Here is a 23,522-nt window from a genome sequence, read left to right on the forward strand (position 1 = left end):
ATGTAAAATTATGAACGAGTAGGTGATTTTCCTGTAAATACCCCACGTTCGGTTAATAAGTAATTAGTATTTTTGATAAATTTTGAAGACCGGAGAATACACGAAAGTATGCTTTGTGCGTCAGTGCATTAAAATAGAGGCTGGCGGGTTTCGCTCATCGCAGACGAAGCCGATATGGGCAGTCCGTTTCTTCGTGTGCAAACTTGCTGCCACCTTTGTGAGCAACATCAAAAATCAAAACCGTTTCCTTGCCTGTGTTTGAATTACGTGTGAACATTGCATTTGTGAATTGACCTATATCATCAGTTAGTAGCTTTTTGCCCAAATTGAATTATATACAAAAAAGCTGGGAGTTGAAACTGCATGTCGTAAATAAGTTCATGCGGTAATGCGAAGTACGACATCTGAACCACTTTATCAGTGGCCGGTTGCAGTTAAATAGATTAATGCAGTTTGTATGATTCTCTTCCTTTCCGCCGACTTTTAGGACTTTTCTTGTATTTTCGGCAGGATGCCTTTGGATTGCGCTTGGTTGTTCTTTACCATGTTTACAGGAGTTGAGCACCTTTTACAACCGGTTGAAATGCATTTGTATCTCCTATTGAATTACTTCAGGGTAAAATCAAGATTGGCGCCTGAACCAATTCAGCCAGCAGATTAATTTGGGTGTCCGGCTTAAATTCGATCTATTCGGCTCATGTGAAGTACGGTGTCTGAATGGGGCCCCAACTGATTTTAAAGAAAAGGCAAAAATTATTAATTAAGGCACTTTAAAGAAGATTAGAAAATATACATTATTCAGAAGCGACAAAAGGTTTATACTTGACACGTTATTAGTGCAAATCTTTGTTTGCGTATACTTGACACGTTATTAGTGCAAATCTTTGTTTGCGAAGAGTGAAAAGCAAATAACAAACAAACGTGATTCGTGAAATTACGAGAAGAAAAAACATCGTTAAAAGCAACTACAAGTATTTTTGTTGCGTACATGTTTTGCAAAATTCGTACGCGAAATGGGATCAAAACACCCATCGCTTTGCCACCTTCCATAAATTATTGACTGCACTAGCCAGCTGTGATTTTCGTACACGTGAACAAGCAACGCAACACCAACGCAAATTAACATAATAAAACTTTGTGAATAAAATAACATCCTACATAAATTTTTTGCCTTCCAGTAACTTTGGCGATACAACCTATTTAGGCCGATTAAATCAAAAAGCAAAGGTAAATCAAGAGAAATTTCGTATCGGATTTACATATACACTAATGAATATTTCTTTCTTACATTTTTAATGGCTTTTAGCAATAAATTTCCCCTACTTCACTGAAGATAATTTCTTAATACACCTGTCACAATTACAAGTAAGAACAGCTGGTAAAATACTGACGTGGCCAAAAGATCTGTAGATATGATTTGGGTTCAGAGCGTTCTTGACTTTTCCTGAGCCATAACAGCTATACAAGATGATTCTGCCAAGTTTGATTTTAACAATTTTTCTCGTCACATTTGCGACTGGCGCTGCAGTACCAGGTAAGAGAATCGGATTGTACCTTTTAGCTTTATTGGGCTCGATAACAAAAGGAGTTTACCATGATGAGTTAAAAACCTGAGACAACACACTCGTGTGCCAAACCCATATTCAGTTAAGAAATACAAAAGTTGAGGTTTGTGAAAGGAAAAAATTTAATTTAGACCACGCCAAAAATGGTACCCTGGCCCAAGCTAAAATTTAATAGGCCACTTCCAGCTTGCCTTTGGTCTCTGTGTTAAAACGAGTCTTCGTGCAAAACCATTCATATCAGTGAAAATGCGTTCCACCTACCCGAAGGGGGCGTTGGGATATTCGGTTTTGCATATTTGGTCAATTTTTTGCTCGGTTTTTCGGTTTCAGCTTTTTAAATAGAACAGAATTGAAAACCGGCCAATTTTTTATCCGGATTAGTCTCGTGTGGGAGTTAATGAGGCCAAAGACATGCTAGATCAAAATTTTGACTTTTTAAAGTATAATGGTAGTAAACCTCGCTACAAAGTTAATACTACTTTTTTTAAGGTACTATGGTGTAGTCTGCGCTCTGGCAAAATTAAAAAAGTCTTTTCAGGAACAGGCTATGATGAACTCTGAAGACCAACTCACTCGTAGTCAAAAGTTACTATCGCCCTCAAGCTTTTGCAAAGAGGCGTATCAGTTAATTGTCAATGGGATCACTTCAACACCTGATAAAAGCCAGAGCAAATAGATAGCTGACTGAGAAAATTACGAAAACTTGATAAAATGGGATAAGTCATATATTTTGCCTTTCTATTGCACGAAAGAAACTAAACTTCAGTCTTTCTAATTCAAGCTTCTTTACAGAAAAATTGTAACGAATGATTATCTCTATAAGAGACACATGTACTTTCTGTGAACAAAACACAGAAAGCCTGATCCATCTCTTCTGGGACTGTAAATTCGCTCAAACCTTTTGGCAAAACATCCAACATTGGTTGATACAGCATCAGATAAAGCCACAGGACTTTTCTTCTACCCTACCAACCTGTCTGGGACTAGCTGATGGTACAGAGGATATACTTGTACACCATACACTTGTAATTGGCAGATATCACATTTATTCATCGAAAATAAAGAAAACTTTCCCGAATTTACAAGTATTTTCACAAACTTTCCTTAAGTGCCAAGAAATCGAAAAGTGTTATGCTTAAAAGACAAACACTGTTAAGAAATACAAATCCAAATGGAATCTATTCAAATGAACTGTGACTTTAATTCACCTTTATGTAGCAGCTCCCCTTTTGCTATTCAATTTACTCTCTAATTTTACTCTTTATTTTTCCAAAACCTTGCACCGGGACTAGCGGCCTCCTTCGTAGTTTGTGTTCTTTTGTGCCCTGTTTTGTTTTCCTCTTTCTCTGTTGTTTTTTATCTTGTACGCGCTTTTCATAATGAGCATGCTTCCCCAAATATAGACACAATATTTCAAATCAACTAAAAACAAAATCATTAAGTAGTTAAGAAATATATAAAAGTGTGCACCAGTACTATGTAACAGCGTGTGGTAACTAGTGGAAAGAAAAAAAAAACAGAAAAAAAAAACTATTGTAATATATAGCATTATCTTTTGGTAGAAATTTAAGTAATGTGAAATTATTAGCGTTTTTTTTTTTTTCTTTCAAAGTACACTAGAAATCAAAGACGTTATTGTAAAAAGTATAAAGGGGGTTAATCTTGCCCAAATAATATCATATACAAAAGGAAGAGGGGAATAAGTACCGGAATGTTAGTGGTGCAAGTATGACCAAGTAAGTATTAGATGAATGTTGTACTGAAACTGTGGTGTAAGTACTGTAAAGTAAGGACTGTAACGTAATTGTATGTAGGATGTTTCATGTAGCTGTTACTGATGTAGGGAATGTAAGCATTGTGTTGTAAGTATTTTGCATTGTGAGCAGTTTTTTTCCGTCTGTTAGTGAATAAATAAATTTAAAAATATATATTTTTTAAAAATAAAAAAAAACTTTGGCGATACGACCTATTTAAGCCGATAAAATCAAAAAGCAAAGGTAAATCAAGAGAAATTTCGTATCTGATTTACATATACACTAATGAATATTTCTTTCTTACATTTTTAATGGCTTTTAGCAATAAATTTCCTCTACTTTATTGAAGATAATTTCTTAATACACCTGTCACAATTACAAATTAGAACAGCTGATAAAATACTGACGTGGCCAAAAGATCGGTAGATATGATTTGGGTTCAGAGCGTTCTTGATTTTCCCTGAGCCATAACAGCTATACAAGATGATTCTGCAAAGTTTGATTTTAACAATTTTTCTCGTCACATTTGCGACTCGCGCTGCAGTACTAGGTAAGAGAATCAGATTGTACCTTTTAGCTTCATTGGGCTCGATAACAAAAAGAGTTAACCATGATTAGTAAGAAAACCTAAGACAGCACACTCGTGTGTCAAACCTATATTCAGAGTTAAGAAATACAAAGTCACGTTGAGGCCTGTAAAAAGAAACACTTTAGACCACGCGACAAAAGGCACCCTGGCCCAAGCTAAAATTTACTAGGCCACTTCCAGCTTGCCTTTGGCCTCTGTGTTAAAACGAGTCTTCGTGCAAAACCATTCATATCAGTGAAAATGTGTTCCACCTACATGTTTATTTTCATGCAAATCAAACCAATTTCATATGAAAGGTTTTGCACGAAGATTCGTTTTGAAACAGAGGCACAAGGTAACTCGGAAATGGCCTATTAAGGGTAGATTTTTTTTCGTACGTATCCAATTCATGTGCTCAATACTTACTGTGCACTCTATTACTATGTCAAACTTCTTGGTTTAGACCGGGAGTCACCTGTCTTCACGTACTGTCCAAGTGACATAGCAATAGATGATGTTACCACACTTGAATACAGAGTTGACTGGCAGGCGCCCACAGTCACGGACAATTCAGGCGTGTCGCCGTCAGTAAGTTCCAACAGACATTCTGGAGAGCTTTTCGCCGTTCCTGGTTCGTATGAAGTGCTATATACGGCCAGAGATGCGTCAGGGAATGAAGCAACATGCAGCTTCCGAATAACCTTGAAACGTAAGTACGGAGCTACTTTATTCCAAGCACGGTGCCAATATGCTCATATGGTAAGTGCCATATAAAAAGTGTTGCATAATCAAACTTTCGTAATGATGTCGTTACAAAATTGCTAACATGGTTTCTTCTTTTTGTTTACAGGCAAAACTTGCCCAAGGTACACAGCCCCTAAGAACGGAGCATTAGCTTGTCACAGAGATGGCACGGATCTTTTCTGTATGGTGATGTGCAAGAATGGGTTCGACTTTGTATTCAATCCTCCTGTGCTGTATTTTTGTTCAGCCGGACAATGGCAATTCTATGCCTTGCCTGGACAATCGTATTCGCGACAGCTTCCATGGCCTGACTGTTCAAGTAAGCCAATATTATTACTACTCCTTACTGTTAGTAAAGGTATACTGAAATGAAAGATGACATTCACTGTAAACTTGTTGACGTTGTATACACTAAATTGTTGGATTGGAACGACAAAATTACCAAGCGTTAGATATTCTGAATTCTATTACTGTTCTGCCGGACGATGGAGACCTTTTTTTTCCGATTTAAGCTTCATTCACGTTTTCCTCAATTTAATAAGACAATCAATCAGATATTACATTTGGCTTGAGTTTGGCCTAAGTGAAACACAACTTATTATGTTTTGGCTTTTTTCAGACACCGCAAACCCGTCTTACTTCCAATTATATGGATATCCCGACTTTTTCTTTGATGGTAATGCAAATGATCCTAACGTCCAAGCCGTCATTAAGAGGAATTACATTTCCTTGATGACCTCGCCGTGGGTCCCTCCATTCTTCTGTCTGGTGAAGCCGGACAAATGCAACTGGGATAACGTAGAGGTCTTTGCTGGCTCAGGTATAACAAAGTATAAAAAGGTGTAACATAATAAAATCGAGTTAACCTTTTGTGAGTAAATAATGCTTTGGGTTATTCCATTTCAATATAACATAAGCTTTGCATAACACTGAGAGTTGACCACATTATCTAACAATAATAAAACAGGAATGTCGCAAGGAACTGCGCTCAAGCAATTCCATTAGATTAGTGGTCCCGACCGAAAACGGCACTTTCCAAGATAATGCGTCCAAGCTATTTAAGAGTCACTGACTGGAAATATCGAGAATGGCTAGCCAGGTTAGAAAAATCGAAAATCCTGAAACTTTGCCTAAAGAACACTTTTAGGGAGCTACTTTCGAAAATATTATTCTGATTTTCTTAGAAGTTAAAGTCTTCGAGAAATTCGCAAAAAATGAAAATACGGCCTTTTGCCTCATTAAATATGCAAAAAATATCTGGAAATTACAACGTTCTCGGTATTCGCACTGAAACAATATACAAAACTAGAACAAGGGGTAAACTTAGCATAAGAGCTTTACTTTTCTTCTATCTAACAATAGGAAGTTTTAAATTTTTCAAGCATTTTGAAGGATTTCGTCGACCGTTGAAGAATTGCCTTCTCAAGCCCTTATGAAAACGGCAAAAATTGCATAGTTTTACAGGCTTAAAACGCATCTTGGTATGTCCGATATGGAACTAAAACAGGTACTGTGCAAAAGAGTATCGTTTCTGCTATAATAATATGGGAAACAATTTCTGGGCAATCGAGGTTCACACAGGTAAAATGCAAAAGTTCGCGACAGTCTCCTCTGAAATTTGCATGATGCGGTATGTTCAAAGAACTTTATTGTTGAGAGCTCTAGTCTGTTTTTGTTCCATTTGTGCTGGTGCAGGTGCATGTGATCAAATTAATATACAGCAAAGTAATACTGTGCTGTGCATGGTGCTCTTACAAAAATAAATAAATAAATAAATAAAATTGTTAAATTTTAAAATGTGCCCGTAGGGCCAGCCTGAAAGGGGTCTCCGGTTTCAAATGGCGTATATTGGATGGCAAGCTGTTGCGTTCTGTCATTGTTCTTAGGAAAAAGCTGTTCTTGTAGATCTCTCCTCGTGTACCTGGGTTTATGTAGGTTGCCTATGATCTTGTGTTGTAACTTGCAGGCACCTTCAGGTGAGCTGCGATGGAAATCGTGTTTCTGCCATGCAACGATTCACAAAAGAACTTCTATGAGGTGACATTTCCTTCTTAATTCAAGGGGTGGCCAGTCAAGATCGTTTAACAGCTATGTCACAATGCCATCTTCCCTTCTGGATTCCCCCCTTAATGAATCTGGCTGCCCGCCTCTGGATGGTTTCCACACTCTTCACATCTTTCTTTAGATGGGGATCCCACAAGCTGATGCATACTCTACATGTGGTCTTACCATGGCGATATACGCTTACACCTTGGTCTGTTGAGGACATTTTGAGAGGTTCCTTCTCAGGAATGCCAGTGAGCGATTTGCCTTTCCTGTTGTATGTTTATATGGTGGTCCCATTTCAGGTCTGACTGAAGCTAGACTCCAAGATAGGGGTGGTGCTCTACTGGTTCTAAGATCTTTCCGTGAATAGTATATGGGCTGGTGACTTTGTGGCTTTTCTTCCGAACACTCAGTTGGTGACACTTTCTGATCTTGAATGACATCTGCCATTTATCTGCCCACTGTTGAAGCTAAATCCAGAAAAATCCCCAAAAGCATTCATTGTTTCCAGGGCTTGTTCAGCAGAACGGCCACATTAGCACAGAATAAGTTGGTATCGTCTGCAAATTGGCCTAGTTTGATCTCTGAGCCAAAATTCTGATACCTCTTTCGTTTAATGAAATCACCGAACATATTTGTTGGTGTGATTTACGCATTTAAGGATAGGTTTTTGGAATAACCAATTCGAATCGCACTCCCCTCGCATTTACAATTGTAAGCATTAAAACAAAGTAAAACAAAAGAACGAAGTAACTAATATTGAATTTTAAAAAAAGACCTATTCTAAGAGTTCTTTCGCTCAGCAATCCAGTCCGTAGTCCCTACTTTTATTCAGCAGTCATTTCATTATAATTTAAAGATCTTCTAAGTCCTCTCTACTTTAAATCCTTACCGGTGCTCCTTTTGGCGACGTCTTAACGAATATTTTTTCCATCTATTATCCAAGTGCTGGTACTCATCTTATCTTTCTTCAACTTGTTTCCTTTCCAGAACAGTTCTCCTCGATAATTCGTAAGATTCTCGCTGATGAATGTATGTTGTTGCTCTCGGGACGCGTAAGCATAGCTTCGAAATAAGTCAGCGGTTTTCACGTTTTTAAGCTTAATTTTTGCTTTGCAGGGAAGTGATTTTACTTTTCTATGCCTCACGAATTTGACAATTACTGGCTTAATATTGTTTTCTTTGGAGTTTATGTGATATTCTATATAATCCGATTTGATTTCGACGTTGATGACTCCAATACAAGGTCGTCGGTTGATGTGTACGCGCCTTCAGGTACGGCCAAAAATTTCTACCGAGTTTTTACGTAAATAGTCATCCAGGTCATCCTATTTTTCGTCCAATTTATTCGTTTCTTCGATGTGATCGTTCAGCTTGATTCTTGTGTGGTTAAGCTCGTTCCCCCAACGTGTCATTTGCTTTCTCGGCTTTGGTAAGTTGCGTTTCAATCTTCTCCGTTTTCCTTTGATTGGCAATTAGGGCGGATTTCTGCTCTAGAATTTCTTGCTTGAGTTCTTGGATTTTTAATCCCTGAGTGTCGTTGCGACTGTATAGTCTGCATCTCAACTCGCATCTCCTTGATATCAATTAGGTTTGGTTCGGGCTGAGTGGCTGCAACATCTGGAACCTCCGATCCTCATCACTATCCGCCATATTGGATCATTTCGAAGTGTTATCTCCTTCTTCCAAAGAAACTCTTACTTCTCTTTTGTGTTTTACACTAATCTTCTTCATTCAAATTGGCACTACACAGCATCACTCCGAGATGTGATTAAGGACAAAAATACCAAGGAAATATTATAAAACGAAGGGAAATTATACTCCGCTTAAAAGCCACTTCCGACCATGTCGAGCTCGCGCATGCTGTCAAACTTCTACAGTGGGGTAATCCATGAACCTTGTCCGTCGGGTGTCCATTAAGTATTAGCTGGTATTAAATACAACTTTTACTATCTATTCGTCACATATACCATATAACTTTAGTTCCAGTAGACGAAGAGCCACCTGTATTCACGTATTGCCCAAGCGACATAGTAATGGATAATCTTACATCACCTGATGTCAGAGTTTACTGGCAGAAGCCTACAGTTACGGACAATTCGGGCGTCTCACCGACAGTAAGTTCCAGCAGGCAGTCTGGAGAAATTTTTCCTGTTCCAGGCTCGTATGAAGTGCTATATAACGCCATAGATGCGTCAGAGAATAAAGCAACATGCAGCTTCCGAATAACCCTGAAAAGTAAGTACGAAGCTAGCTTATTCCAAGCACCGCGCAAATATGCTCTTCAGTAACACTTGTCATGAGAAGTGTTACATTCGCTACCTCCACATCCCCCATAATACACCTTGTTTACCCCCAAAAATCTGAATAACCTTCGTTTCCCATTTCTCCTGGGTATTACTGTCGTCCCAAGAGAAACTGAAGACAATGATTATGCAAAATTTGGAGGGGGGAGGCAAACAAGGTGTATTATGGGGAATGTGGAAATGGCGAATAATCAAACCTTCGTTGCAATGAACACTATATCGAGGCTTCTCTAATTAAGTGAGTAATCTTGATTCTTTCTGATTCGCCAATTTGTTGCTTAGCAATGACGTCATTAGTTTTTACACGTGAACACATATAGATAATGTTAGCGGCATATCATGGTCGCCAGAAGTTCAAGTTTCAGTTATCGTGCACAGTATGTGTTTTTAAGTAAATTAAGTTTTAAGCTACCCTTGGCTATTTATAGTGGTAATAGGACTGAGTGGTGTCCAATTCGGTCTGTAATCATACGAGTGATTAACAAAATCGGACGACCGCGAATCGGGGGTCCGATTTGTTAATCACGAGTATGATTACGGACTAAATTGGACGACACGACGTCCTCTTTAATCAAAACTATGACAAAATTCGAGAAACGAACAAACCATCGATTGATCGCTGAACGATTAAACGTCGGTATGAATGTTGAAAAACACAGCAGTTTATCCAACATAGTGAACCGCAACAGCGCGCACAAAATGACGGGTACTGTCCAATTACAAGCATGACGCGTACAATTAATGCGCAAATCGGGCTGCTGAAAGCCAATCACGTTCGAGAATTTTGTTATAGTTTTGATTAATAATGGTAATAGGACTGAGTGGAGTCCAATTCGGTCTGTAATCATACGAGTGATTAACAAAATCGGACGACCGCGAAGCAGGAGTCCGATTTGTTAATCACGAGTATGATTACAGACTGAATTGGACGACACGATGTTCTGTTAACAATTACAATTTCCCACAAAAGTAAAAGTTTCATTTGATAAAGAGCTTCTTATTGTCATTTTAAATATCATAATTATAAAATATGGAGAACAGCTCGCAAAATGGCTGTGAAGTCTCTTTCAAAACAGTCACCAGAGACTAAACCTCCACAATTTTACAAAGTCAGTCTCATTCAGTGGTTACTATAGTGTTTTTAATCAATGTTGTCATTGGTGGATTTAGTGGAGTGGACTTAAAATGATTGGCTCATGTAACTGTCCCATTACAGGTGTCCGATTACAGCCAACTGTCCGATTACACCGTCCGATTACACTGGCCGATTACACTGGCCGATTACAACTTTGCAGATTAATTAGAGCAAAATAAAGCAGTTTATGCACCAATCACATTTGAGGAAATTGTAATTGTTATGATTAAAAGTGCGAGCGGGAACCGATGTGTAAATACAAACTATTTTCTATGCTTGTTTTTTTCTTTGGACGTTTTTAACCTGAAGTACCTTTAGTCTCGGTTTTTCTACAACAGCCTATTGTCCTAAGTCCAGCACGTGGTAGAGCCCCAGTTTTCAAAGTTTTTATTCCGTCTTGTTTTAGTGATAAATTTTTATAAATTACACTTCCCCTAGTTTAGGTTTCTATTTAACAGGCTCCCATAAGAATCTCTGGTAATTCAGTTAAAGTCCTTTCCTTGCTAGTAAATTCCCACATCGCTTGCAGTGGCGCTCACGCAAGCACGTTTTTATGGCATCGTGCAATTTTATTCCTTTCAAGATTTTAAAGTGTAATCTTTTATTGTATTAGGACAGTTAGCGGTATGCATATCTGCTTGGGATCATTCATGATTTTAATTGTGTCTTTACTGAGAAGTTTGACTGGAAGTATTGTCACACCGCAGCTATGATTGGAATGTTTGCTATTATTGATTCGTGAATCTTGTCATCTTGTAATCTCTTATTATCTAGTAATTAGTTTATTCACTGCATTGTATTTCAGTTTACGTTCAATTATCGTCAATTAAATCATCATCAATCACGGCTGATTTTCCGTGATCTCTTGCGTTATTCGATTAGCAAAGCATCTCCCACTCACGCTAATCTCATCGCGACAAGTTGCCTAGCAACTGACAGTTCAGCCTTTCAACAGTCGCCGTGAACCTGGCGTTACATTCGTAATAATGTTGTCACAAAATTGCTAACATGGTTTTTTCTTTTTGTTTACAGTTAAAACTTGCCCACGGTCCGCAGCCCCTAAGAACGGAGCATTAGCTTGTCACAGGGATGGCTCGGATCATTTCTGTCTGGTGCTGTGCAAGAATGGGTTCGACTTTGTATTCAATCCTCCTATGTTGTATTTTTGTTCAGCCGGACAATGGCAATTCTATGCCTTGCCTGGACAATCGTATTCGCGACAGCTTCCATGGCCTGACTGTTCAAGTAAGCCAATATTATTACTACTCCTTACTGTTAGTAAAGGTATACTGAAAAGAAAAATAACTAACTGTAAACTTGTTGACGTTGTATACACTAAATTTGTTGGATTGGAACGGCAAAATTACCAAGCGTTAGATATTCTAAATTCAATTATTGTTCTAACGGACGATGGAGATCTTTTTTTTTCCGATTTAAGCTTCATTCATGTTTTCCTCAATTTAATGAAACATTCAATCAAATATTACATTTGGCTTGACTTTGGCCAGAATGAAACACGACTTATTATGTTTTGGCTTTCTTTCAGACACCGCAAACCCGTCTTACTTCAAAGTGTATGGATATCCCGACTTTTTCTTTGATGGTGATGCAAATGATCCTAACGTCCAAGCCGTCATTAAGACGAATTACATTTCCTTGATGACCTCTCCGTCGGTCCCTCCATTCTTCTGTCTGTGGCAGCCGCAACAATGCAACGCGCATAACGTAGAGGTCTTTCCTGGCTCCTCAGGTATAACAAAGTATAAAAAAGCGTAACATAATAAAACTGAATTAACCTTTTGTGGTAAATAATGTTTTGGGTTATTCCATTTCATAACATAAGCTTTGCATAACACTGAGAGTTTACCAGATTATCTAAAAATAATAAAACAGGAATGTCGCAAGAAACTGCGCTCAAGCAATTCCATTAGATTAGTGGTCCCGACCGAAAACGGCACTTTCCAAGATAATGCGTGGAAACTATTTAACAATTTATCAGAATTATTAGAAACTGTAAAGATTACAGCGCCTTTTAAAGACTTTCAAGTAAATTTTTTATGTAATAGAGTACAGAGTGATTAGTTAATGTTACTGAAATTTCAAATCCGTTAGTATTTTTTTTTCTAGGATTACTCCATATTTTCACACATTACTCTTATCATTTTAATTGTAAAAAACGTATTTTTTTTCAATTGTAAATAATGTAAGGGCCACAACAATTTATCAGAATTTATTTATTTATTTAACATTATTTAATTCCTTAAATGATTTCATTAATTTACAATATTGTGATAAAAAAAAAAAATAGTTAAATAGATATTACATTATTATAGTTGCTTCTTGTTCAGGGGAAATTAAATAGAATAAAGAACTGAGATACAAATTTGTAGGGAGAACACTTTTCGTATCTACTGTGGTTATTCACACTTCTTACTATTCAAATACATACACTTCGAGCAATTATAATAGTTTCTTGCGTAGTTAATTAGATTATAACATATATTATGGTGAGTAGGCTGGGATAAATATTGAGATTAATTTTTTAATATTATTTGAGGAGATAAAAAATGATGTAAATTTGCTGGAGAGGGCGTTTTTTCGTGTTTTCTAGAGTTGTTCTATTTTGTATTTTAATAAGAGTCTGTTTACAAAGTCTCTAAGAATAATTAGTTTGTCGTTTAATTTGCAGCTACAAATATAGTACCTCATGAATAGCATCGTGTAGTTAAATTTCTTTACTAGCTCTTTATTATGCGGAACCTTGGTTCAACGCAAGAAATAATTCAGAATTAATTAGAAACTGTAAAGATTACGAACATTTTGAAGACTTTCAAGGAAATGTTTTATGTAATGGAGTAGAGAGTGATTAGTTAATTTTACTGTAATTCCAAATCCGTTAGTATCTTTTTTCTGGGATTACTCCATATTTTCACACATCACTCTTATTATTTTAATTGAAAATCACGTAATTTGTTTCAATTTTAAATAATGTAAGAGCCACCTGAGTGGATCTGTTAAACAAACCATTATTATTATCATTATCATTATCATTATCATTATCATTATCATTATCATTATCATTATCATTATCATTATCATTATCATTATCATTATCATTATCATTATCAGTATCAGTATCAGTATCAGTATCAGTATCATTATCATTATCATTGTTATTATTATTATTATTGTTGTTATTGAGTGGTTTTCAATTAAGTGTCGTAAAACCAAACCCAATTCAAACCAATTACTTACCAATTAGACTACTAAGCCAATCTCAAACCGTAGCAAAACCAAAACCAAAACCACAGTATTTGCCAGATTACTTTCGACGCTCAAAAAAAAAAGTCCTCTTGAGAGGGGACATTTAACCGTACTGTTTTCTTTTTGAACTAAGAGAAAGTAGAACTCTCAAAACTAAATTATTTTGAGGTCAATTTACGTTGAAAAAACTCGTGCCGTACTTCCGGCCACGTCGGGTAGCAACGTGATCAAAACAAATTCATAATTCACCAGTGTGCGCTAACATTGTTTCGTATAACAAAAATTTCTCTTGTATATCTCGACAGATTTCTAACTTGAACACTGCTACTAACAGCTACGTTAATGCAGATTCTACAGTACATAACTATTTAATGGTCACGATGTGAAAATAGCTTACAAATCTTGCTGTATTGCACTCTAGTTCAGCTAGTTATTGTCGATTGCAACACGATCCACACATCTTTCAAATTCACAGTGCTAAGCGTCGCATGCAAGTAAATTTTTCCCTCTTCTAAATCTCCACAGATTTCTAAGTTTCATAGCCATATGAAAGCTACTGAATGCAGGTTTCGGGGTTACGTAACGATTTAAAGGTCAAGATGCGTTTTGTAGCCCAAAAATCACGCCGTATTTCACTCATGTTGTTGAATTGCAACATGAGCCAACTACTTTTCAACTTAACCATGCTAACCCTGTCATGTAAACATTTTTTTCTCCGGTACATCTCAACAGATTTCAAATTTAATACACCAATTGAAAGCTAAGTGAATGAAAATTTCTTACTAAGTTACGATCTCAAGGTCACGATGCAATAAAAAGCCAAAATATCATTCCGTATTTCACTAAAATAACCGTCAAATTGACTGTTAACCGTCTCAAACCACACGCTGTTTTTCAATTATTTTATCCAACATATATCCAGGGCATATCTCCTCAGAATTCCACGTTCATTGCGTCAGTTAAACCCTAAGTGAACACAGATTCCTAAGACATTTATGATAAGGAGGTTATGATGAGCTGAATACCTCAACTGGCCATTAGACTCAGTTTTTACCGCGTGGAAGAATCGTATCCAGGGCTGACAGGCGGCCCCTAAATTGACAGAAAATTGGCCCAAAAATGCACGAAGTATTTCTCCTTCCAGATTATCCCTTTATGATAACTTTCTCCCTGTGTTTTAAGCAACAGGGGCTATTCATTGCAGTCAAATTCCCCTTGTTCACACACCACGACTAGCTCCACTAGTCGACGCCATTTTGAATTTATCGAATTCAAACTTGAAAAATTCCGCCTGAACTTTTCAAGTTTCGATCGAAACGTAGCACATGCGCAGTTCATGGTATTGTCCCTTTAATGCAATTTCGAAGATCCTTGTTTATTTTTGTTGGTTGGATGCATTTACGGGTTAAATTTATCTGATTTAATGACGATGACGATGACGATGACGACGACGACGAAGACGATGACGGTGACGAAGATGACGGTGATGATGATGATAATGATGATAAAGAGGACGATGTTGTTGACGGTGACGATGATGATGACGACGATGTTGATGACGGTAATGATGATGACGATGACGACGATGACGGTGACAATGATGATGATGATGATGATGATGATGATAAAACAACAACGCCAAGCGAATAATTTATCAAAAGAATTCGTGTTATTGCATGCTTAATCTGTGCAATGATTAATAAAGCAGTCGAATCCAAACGAACTGTTTATAACTAAACTGTTCACCGGGTAATTGAAGCTGTAATGACAATCTCAATCTTCATTCTCATAAATAAGAATTAAAATATTAAATGTTTGGAAATCTAAAAATCGTTAGAAAACTTCCGCATTTAGCGCTGCTAGGTGAACGGCATAAGTACTAAAACTGCGAAAGCTGAATCTTGAATCTAAGCACTTCGTCACTCTTGTAAATTAAAAAGTTTCCCTAATTCGCAATTAATTTTATAGGAAACGGCATGAAAAGAAATCCTAAAAATTTTAAGAAAGTGAATGTTTAACAATTAGATTATGAACTTGAGATTTCTATCCAATAATCTTGTCATCTGAAAGTGTAACTGTTTACGGGATCTCATGGTTATTCAACAATGTAAGGTTTTTAAGTCATCCTTCGTTTAGTCTTCTCGGGAGCTGAATTAACTGGCGATATTTTAAAATCTTCTTACGAATGTTAGCAGAAATGGGCAAATGTTGATAATATAGATGTAGACGACCGCCAGCCACTGTACGCTACTGGCTCATAGGGTACGATAGCTCAGCCAATCCAATTACAGCATTTGCATTATATGTAGTATACTAGCAGTATTCATCTAATATATATTAGTAGAATTCTACTAGTATACTAATGCAGATGCTGCACTCTGATTGGCTGAGTCATTGCACACTATCAACCTTTAGTAGAATTCTACTAATATACTAATGCAAATGCTGCAATCTGAATGGTTGAGCTACTCGTATACTATCAGCCATTAGAATGCAGTGGCTGGAGGTCGTCTGTAAAATAACGACGTTTTCTCGTTTTTGCGAAGTTACGGAAGAACATTTAAATACAAATGAGAAGACTAAACTGAAGGACGTTCACTGTTTCGTGACTAGAAAATGCTGAAAAACCTGATGAGCGAGCATACACAATAGGAAATTCCAAACGACAATTCAGTCCGCACGATTTTTCTAAAGTGTAAAGTTAAATAAGTTAAATAAGATATATAAAAACCATTGGAAATGGTTAGCGGCCTCATCAACTATCACCTCATAGAAATCTCGAGCTCATTATCTAATTGTTAAATAGAAATCTCGAGCTCATAATCTAATTGTTAATTAGTTATACAGCGCTTTTGACCGTTATGCCATGGAATATCCCACAAGTCACTTGTACTTTCTCGGCACATACCAAGTTAATACAAGTGGCAAGTGTGGTATTCCATGGTATACCACGAGAGAGCGTTGCATAACTATCTTATACCATGCCATAGAAAATACAGTGGACAACACAATCATGCTAAACGTGAGGCACATGATGGGAAGGTCGGGTGCAACACTAGGGAGCTTATAAGCAACGACGACCACGACACCGAGGACGACGCCTAGAAAAAATGAATTTATATTTTACAAGTGAAATTCGCTAATGGTTCTAAACACCTGCTCAGACGAAATATGCAATGACAACGTTCAATTCCAAATGAAATATGAAAAATTAGCCGTCGTCGTCCTCGTTCCTTAGGCGACCCAGAATCTTGTCATTTCACATTGTTGTTTTGCAGAGGACGGCTAAGAAATGAACAAAGATTATAACGCACGTGCACAGCTATTGCTTTGCTCATTAAACCTCTTGTTTGGTGAGGTTTGCGTTGCCGTCGTCGTCATGGTTTGCTTAAGCTCCCTACTGTCAAATATACAACGTTGACGGCTTTCCTGTATTCTGATTGGCTGTATTTTCTATGGCAGGGTATAAATATATATTCAATATAGACAACGTTAGGATGGTGTGATTTGGAAATCTGTTGGGACTGCATGAGGAGACTAGCTTGAGGCACTCAAATCCATAAGCTTCCATAAATTGAAGGAGTCGTATCCAAACTAGCTTTTACGAAGGTCAGAAGTGAGATGCTGTTGGTATATCAAACATTTCGTGCAATACCAGGACTCAGTTGCCGCTCTCAAAAACACCATATCATAACTCAACTCTAAGGCGTTTTATTTTCTTTTTTTGCTTTGTTGCAGCTTGAATCATCAGCTCAGAAGCACGGTGAAGCACAACTGGTAAAACTGGACCTTGCAAGAATCTGCTGAATCGATTCTGGAATTTAATTTGATGTACTTGCGACAGAAATAAATGTCCTTTGCTCTAAGAGGTCTCGTTTGAATTTTTTTTGTTACCGTGTTAGTCGTTACAGACACCTCTCCCATGCAATAAGACTGTCATTAGATAATTTAATAAATCTATGAAAAGTGAAGTGTTTGGGAATCTTTGAAAAGTCGCCAGATACCTTCCGCACTAGTCGGATCCAGCATCTCGAAACATGGTTCTTGCTCGCCTTGCATTGCAAGTTTAACTTTGTTAAAACCGCTAGTAATTGGAATAAATCGGAGAGTATCTTAGAGTTGTTGTGGCCCAATATTATTACGATGGCAGTTGTGACTGATGGAGTACTATCGACGACGAATTCAAGTCATTTGAGTGTTCAAAGGTTATTCAGATATGATTGATAATTGTTTCAGCGGTCATCACTAATACCTATAATTACTACGTTCGTTAATTAAGAAATCACCTTTAATTTAAATGACTGTTTCCCGAGTTATTTGCTATAAAATAAAACTTAAATAAACTTCAAAAAATAATAATATCCAGGATCATTTTGAGGTCAAATCATCTAAAATTAAAAAATTGAAGTCTCAACATCCCATAAGACACAAAATTGGCGTAACAATAGTACAACACTACTAAAAACAGTAAAGCACGCAGTTTGAGAGTTTTAAATTTCCCAGGTAACCCTCGATCGTACCAACGTCATTAGTAAGACATACAAGAAATATTTTGCGTTATATAGATAACCCTCAGCTCGCTCTGCAATAGGATATTTTTTTGTTTTTGTGGTTATGACGTCACAGGACCCCTATAAGTCCGCAATCTTGGATTTCATTATTTTCTCAGTCTCAGCTTCACTAAAAAAAGACCGTCAGCACAGGTCCCCCAACTTATAATAAAAACAGTTGAAAACTGTGCTGTTCACCTCACCGGTCAGTGACAATCGATCATACGACTTACCTTCTCAAACTCCTTTTTTTTATTTGCTCGAACAATTACAACAATTACAATTAAACTCACACTACAGTTACAAAAAAAAGTCCACGGAGTACGTTTCTACGCATTACAGTCTATACATTACATACAACCAACTTACAGTATGTTGCTTACAGAAAAAAGTACTTTAACTAACAGCTTTGGGTTAACACTTAGGACAGTGTTTGAACACATTTCCAAACACCTCGAGTTTCATCAAAAATTCTCCACTTCGCGTCGTTTTTTCAACTCTTTTCTCGGTGTTTGGAAATGTGATCAAACACTGGCTTTTAGACCAAGAGCTGCCGGTGTTCACTCATTGTCCAAGCGAAATCGTAAAAGATTATGCCATAACTCCTAAAATCTGAGTTGTCTGAAAGTTTTCATTGAGTTACTCTAACAGAGTCGATAAAAGTGCCGTTTCTGGTCACTGACCTGTATATTTTAGCAAGATGTATAAGCCTTCATCAGTTGAAAAAACCGCTTGATGATACGCGCGATTTAAAAACTGTTTAAAATTGAAACGTTGCGCGTGCTGTATGCGCGTGACATCAAGAGAATTTTAAGTGCGTGCCAAGCACTTGTAGACTTCGGGGATGACTATGTGATCATTCCCAGCATTCGGGTCTTTTACAGGCATCCAAGCTTCTGGAAAAAGCCGCTGATGATAATGTGCCTCATACCCGACGACTTCAACGTTTTCAAAATCCCTGTGATGATGACATTCGTGAACATGGCACGCAAGTCTGGAGTTATGATCGAACATCAAGACAGCCTTTTTGTGCTCGGAAAGCCGCATCTTCAGCATCCACAACATTGACTGGGACTCTGCTCAGTACTTAACCTACAGTACAAACTATTTTCAACGACTGACTCTGGAAAGCTGGTACACTAACCTAGAACAAACGCCTCTTAACAGATGTCAACAACTACCGGCGCCTTACAAACGACTTATCCATGACGGAAACGAAACCGACAAACGGACTTCTAACAGACCGACTTAACAATACACGGACAAAAAACCGACCTATTTGACTAACAATAGACGGATCGAAACCCACCAATGACTGATGACAAACTTTACACGAGTCTTTCAGCCAATACCATCATGACTATACTGACCAATCACGTTCAACGGACCAGACTTATAACATCATCGACTGACAAACGCTATTCACTTGACTCTGAAGATGACTTCCGCTCAGGTTGTCGAAACGTCAGTCACCAACAACGGTTCTTTTCAGAACTACACTCACCCGGACGATCACACTATACGAACTACTGATACTCCTGGGTTCAAACCATTTACTATCACTTGAAAATTGTTGGAAAAAGAGGGTTGTTCGATGATAAAAATCTTTTTACACATTTTTTACAACACTTGAAAATGTCCGGGGGATATTGTACACTACAACGTCTTATAACTTACTGATACAAATATATGACCCAAATGATAAGCCTGAGCACTGCTTTTGTGAACAATTTAAGCATGTTTTGCTACCGGTGCTTAGTTGTTTATGCATACAGTAATCAATCTCAGCAGTCAAATTTCTTACTATTATTTTCTAGCTTTCTCGAAGCCCAACCATGCAGTGATCGAGTTGAGTCAGTATTCATTACAGTGTTCAATAGTACATCATACATCACATCAAATCACATTTCATTATCTCTAACATTCCTTTAATACTATATTCTTAATCAATTCTATTTTTATTTTCCCCAAGGTCTTTATTTACAGGGAAACTGATGAACATCCAAATTTGTGGCTTTATCCACAAAATTAGTGACATGAGAGCACTAGCACTGGAAGCTCCTACTTTGAATTCCAAGTGCAAACTTTGCTCACAAAAGTTGAAGTAATAGAAGAAAAGCCATGATCCAAGCCTCAAAGAAATGCAAGATAAGAGAGTACCAATAAATATTGATAATGTCCAAGAAATCGTAGGTAAACGAAGAGCATTCGAGGAGGTGTACACAGCTGGTTACCACAATATCTTGAATAACACCACATGTTGTTAATTAGTAACATGACCATTCCTTTTCACAGATGCCCTTTAACCTTTCTCAATTTCAACAAATGTGAGGCTTCCAGCTACATGTATATCATGCAGTAAAGGCTAAGATCCTACAAAAAAGTGGTTGTGAAAGAATTAATGTTAGGGGGGAAAAGGCTGATGAAGATTGATTTTGACATTTGCAGATGAAACACTAAGCGCATAGTAAATTCACAAATAGGAAAGTCTTACATTATTGAAGGCATTAGTATGCATAATTTTAATTATACGTCATACCTCACCACATACAATGTATACATGTACCAGCAAACACAGTACCGTAAAGCAAGTGGATGTGATCACAATTAGTATTGAACCAGGACACCGAGAATCATCTGGTAAAGTTAATGTGGCCTCAGTCATACCAAATAGTATGTACTTATTATAAATCAACTCTGTATGTTACACTCTACTCAATCTCGCACAGGAACTACTACAAAACTACAATGACAACACGTTTTCTCATCGATCCTCGTTTCGTTTTCATTCTCTCCAACGCGTGGGATTTTCGATCCCATAATAATAAGTAACCTGGGGCTGGGCCCAGTGCCTCACGTTCTACTTGTAACACACTCCCCTCCAACAGAAATGTCGTCCCGACATTATAACAGGAAATACAAAACCAAAAAGAACAATGGTTAGGAGGGAGCGTCAGTTCTCATCATGTTTCAAACTGAATACTTATTGTGGCAGTTCCATTATCCGCAGGTTTTGTCTTTAACAGTTTGTAACTAGAGGGAAAATCCAACACAAATTTCGCTTATGAGTTAAATCACAGAAGGCGAGCAACAGGTCTGCTTGTCCATGGTTAATACTCGGAGTAATCAGTTGTGACTTCAGGAGTGTTCATTACTGGTTTGTCCATATGGGCTGTGGTATATACTGCAGCTGTGGAATAAATGGGATGTGCGGGGTGCAGTGAACACACCGGCAGTGAGGTACAAGCCAGTTGGCCATGACTTGGTAGGGAAGTATCACCTGAGGGCATTGAATTGCGTTTACTACTGGGTTTAAACGTTGGTACTCGGGTACCCCCATCTGACTGTAAGTCAGAATCCGAGGGGGTCGTCTCTCCCTTCTAGGTCGCGTAGCTCCCTCTAGGTGTTCCTCTGAATCTGAATTGTCACTTTCCTCAGGGGCCATATCAGTCACATCTAGAACGGATGAATTTGGCACTGATGAGTCACCAGTGTCCACTTGCGGGTCAGGTTGGTCCCTGGTATCTGACATAGTGGCACAATCTTCATTATCACAGTGGTCCTGTGGGTCCATAGGAGGGGTGTCTACTTCCGCCGGAAAGGCTATTTCATGGGGGACTGGAGAGGACAGTGTGTTCATCTCATACTCATCATCGGAACTCTCTCCAATGTCTTCAGGCTGAGGTGGCACTCTAGGTCTTAGTTGGGTGGTCTTGGATGATGCTCTCGTTGGTTTAGGCAGTGGTAAAGCATCACAAGGAAGTAGCAAGTTACGGTGTAACACTCGTTGTTTCCCACGGCCAAGTTCTGGCTTTACTCGATAGACTGAACTATCAGATATGCGTTCCTCAACTACATAAATTTGCTCTTCCCAGTGTGAACGGAGCTCTCCAGGTCCTCCCCTTTCTGAAAGGTTTCTAACAAGTACGCGGTCGCCGGGGAGTAGGACTGCTGCGGAAGCCTTCTTGTCGTAATACACTTTACTCCTGGCTGACGATTTCTGGGTGTTCCTAGATGCTAGGTCGTAGGCCCGTCTCATATCTGCTTGCCACGTCTTTACATAGTCCTGGTAATCACCCTGTTGAAGGTCGTTGTCTAGGTCAAACAGCAAATCAACTGGTAATCGTGGGGAACGGCCAAACATCAGGTAAAATGGCGAGAACCCAGTCGTTTCGTGTCTTGTGCAGTTGTACGCATGTATAAGCTTGTTTAAGGAATCTTTCCAGTTCGATTTCTTTTCCTCCGGGAGGGTCCTTAGCATCGAGAGTAACGTTCGGTTCATGCGTTCTACCTGGCCATTGCCCTGTGGGTGGTATGGAGTGGTTCGCGAGCTGGCAACTCCACTGAGACGTTCTAGGTTGTGGAACAATTTGTTTTCAAACTCACCACCTTGGTCGTGATGTATTCGTGCTGGGAAACCGAACCTTGGGATAAACTCATTGTAGATCTTCTCAGCAGCAGTGCGGGCCGTCTTGTTGCGCGTTGCATAGGCTTGGGCATATTTGGTAAAGTTATCAACAATCAGCAGTACATATTCATATCCACCTTTGCTCTTGTCCAGATGCAGAAAATCAATGGAAACTACTTCAAAGGGTGCTGATGTCATCAGGTGCATCATAGGTGCTTTCGTGACTGTGTTTGGTTTCTTCTGTTTGATGCATCTGCAACGTTGTGTCACAAAATACTCTATGTCACGGTACATATGTGGCCAGTAGAAGCGGGACCTTGCAAGTTCTGCGACTCTCTCCACTCCAAGGTGTCCCATCTCTGTGTGTAGTTCTTTAAGTACCACTGGGATGAAGTTGTGTGGCAGAACTAATTGTATCTTAGAGCTTGTTCTTCGTCGCAGGATACCATGTTCATCAACTTCCAGTTTCTTCCATTCTCTCATAAGGTTGGTAACTCCATGGGGTTCATTCTTCAGTTGGCCACCACCCGGTTTGATCCCGTGTGTCTTGTAGTAAAGCACGCGGCATATAGCACTATCCGAGTGCTGTGCCTCGTTGATTTCACTAGGGCTGAAGGGTTTTAGATTCAGATCCTTTAATGTCGGTTCAGGAGTTGTCAAGTCTGCGGCAATTGCCGTAACCCATGGGATTGTGCCTTTTGCCTGTTCCCTAACTGCTTCCACGGTTGCTTCAAGGACATCTTTGGGTACTTCCTCTGTACAATCGCTCATATACTTGTCTATGTCCGATGGGATTCTTGACAGAACATCCGCGTCAACATTAGTCTTGCCCGGTCGGTACTTGATTATAAAGTTATAATCCGCTAACTCGGCCACCCACCGATGCCCCGTGGCATTCAACTTTGCTGATGACATCACATACGTTAACGGTTTATTGTCAGTGAAAACAGCGAAGGATGGAGCATAGAATAAGTAATCCCTGAATTTGTCAGTAATTGCCCACTTTAGGGCCAAGAATTCTAACTTTCCTGAGTGCAAGTGGTAGTTCCGTTCCGCGGGCGTCAATGTCCTTGAGCCATAGCCAACAACTCTCAATTTCCCCCCTTGTTCTTGGTAGAGCACCGCCCCAAGTCCTTCGCTTGAGGCATCCGTGTGCAGTACAAATGGTCGTTCAAAGTCAGG

General features: G+C 38.5%; 1 protein-coding gene and 1 pseudogene across 1 annotated transcript; one reads left to right on the forward strand and one right to left on the reverse strand.

Annotated features, from left to right (window-relative positions):
• Positions 1-1,375: 1,375 nt before the first annotated feature.
• Positions 1,376-17,248, forward strand: LOC149103437 (hyalin-like). Its single transcript, XM_089273991.1, has 8 exons — positions 1,376-1,534; positions 4,351-4,596; positions 4,738-4,950; positions 5,251-5,451; positions 8,661-8,915; positions 11,151-11,363; positions 11,665-11,868; positions 17,121-17,248. The coding sequence occupies exons 1-8, from the start codon at positions 1,468-1,470 to the stop codon at positions 17,123-17,125; spliced, it is 1,404 nt and encodes a 467-aa protein (XP_089130117.1). The 5' UTR covers positions 1,376-1,467; the 3' UTR covers positions 17,126-17,248.
• Positions 7,531-8,261, reverse strand: LOC149103438 (uncharacterized; annotated as a pseudogene).
• Positions 17,249-23,522: the final 6,274 nt, after the last annotated feature.

This window comes from Orbicella faveolata, unplaced genomic scaffold, assembly GCF_042242905.1.
Source record: "Orbicella faveolata isolate gen_17 unplaced genomic scaffold, um_ofav_v1 contig_35, whole genome shotgun sequence".
NCBI lineage: Eukaryota > Metazoa > Cnidaria > Anthozoa > Scleractinia > Merulinidae > Orbicella > Orbicella faveolata.